This window comes from Cryptotermes secundus, unplaced genomic scaffold, assembly GCF_002891405.2.
Source record: "Cryptotermes secundus unplaced genomic scaffold, Csec_1.0 scaffold4304, whole genome shotgun sequence".
Taxonomy (NCBI): domain Eukaryota; kingdom Metazoa; phylum Arthropoda; class Insecta; order Blattodea; family Kalotermitidae; genus Cryptotermes; species Cryptotermes secundus.
In genome coordinates this window covers 39,141-40,675 of record NW_019718050.1, presented here as the reverse complement: position 1 = coordinate 40,675, position 1,535 = coordinate 39,141, and the positions used below count along the sequence as shown (strand labels likewise).

Sequence of the window (1,535 nt, the reverse complement as noted above, 5' to 3'; positions counted from 1 at the left end):
GATCTGGTTGCAAAATTATTTATTGCTATGTTAGCATACCTTGTTACCGATTATGCTCTCGGCTCTGAGCCATTGTGTGTTCAGTTACGCATTGTATCGTAGAGATGGTAGTAGTAATGCACTCGTGGTGTCATGGCGGATCTGGAGATTGCTCCAGACAAGCGATCTCTCTGGCTGCAGGGAAATGGGCGTAAGAAGACACGTCTTTTAGATTCAAATTCGAATGAGACTTACAAAATTTCTTTGTATCCAAAATGCTGCAGAACTATGGTGCGATAACTCAAGCTCTTATTGGGACGCTTTTTACATGGGGACTGACAGCCGCAGGGGCTGGTATGGTTGTAATGTTTAAGGGTACACAGGTAAGAATTGTTATTCACATTAGCATGTGATTTGTTTTATGACCTTTCATTATCAGCGTAATTACCTGAGTATTGCAACATCCTAAATAACCATACTAACATGCATATTAGAGGGCAGTAGAATTTGTTTTATAAATTTATGTATATGAAATTTTGCAAGAAGAAAATAATTAAACATTGCTGCCTATTGTTAGATGAATCTTGAAATCAGAATGATTTTTATGCATGTAGAAATCATGTAAATAGAATTGCTTATGTTACTAAACGAAGGGCTAATCTTGAATTACAAATTTAATTTGAAAAAATATGATTGCTTGCATTAGATTTGATAGTTGACAGTATTTACTATGTATCAGCATACATTTGATACGGTTTGTTCTTAAACTCTGAAGAAATTGAGAGGATACAAGAATTAATCGTCATTTTCATTTTGTATAATGTTTTGGACATGGATAAATATGCAACATGTTTACCATGTCACAATAGATTTTATAACATTGTGTACAATTGTAATTGCAATATTTCATAAATATAGCAAGTTTGTTGAAAAGTTGATCTATGGTTCATTATCTGCATTATAATTGCATTAGTTTTAATATGAAACGGAAAGGAAGCACATAGAGTGTCAACTTAATTTGTTTTATCTATAATTTGTAATATGTTAGCATTATATTTATTAAGATTTAATACATGTTCTTGTTTTAGTAATCAACACTGTTAACAACTGTGGCCACAATCTGATTATGCTGCGATCTACAAAGCTTACTTATTCAACTGTAACATTACAGCATAATATCATAAGTTTACGATAATAAATTACAGTTACATATGAACCGTGCAACGGTTCTTCTCCGTGAAGTTCTTTGGAGTCCCCCCNCCCCCCCCCCGAAACGCCAGGAGGCGAGCCATTCCTCCTCCTTTCCACTTAAAGTCTTAGCTGACGTCAGGTCAGCTGACCTTGTCCCCCCCCTCCTGGACGCAATGCGAGGTTTCCTGCTTGCTTAGAACGAATGCATCGTTCTCTCTCCCCGTTAGCTTCAGCAAGGTAACATCGCTGCTTCCAAAATTAGTTTCGTTTATGTTGAATTGATCTTGTGAAATTCTGTTTCGGCCTGTGCAGTGTCTGAAGGGGGAAGAGTGCCCTCACGACGTGATCAAGGTTGCATCAAGTCG

At 36.8% G+C, this 1,535-nt stretch overlaps 1 protein-coding gene across 1 annotated transcript in view; it reads left to right on the top strand.

Moving 5' to 3' along the window:
- Positions 1-127: 127 nt before the first annotated feature.
- The window catches only part of LOC111865765 (zinc transporter ZIP11-like), a 14,676-nt gene continuing 13,268 nt past the window's right edge, over positions 128-1,535 (top strand). The window contains exon 1 of the mRNA XM_023854069.2: positions 128-362. Within this exon, the coding sequence (XP_023709837.1) occupies positions 255-362 (108 nt within the window). The 5' untranslated portion in view covers positions 128-254. The remainder of the gene's footprint in view (positions 363-1,535) is intronic.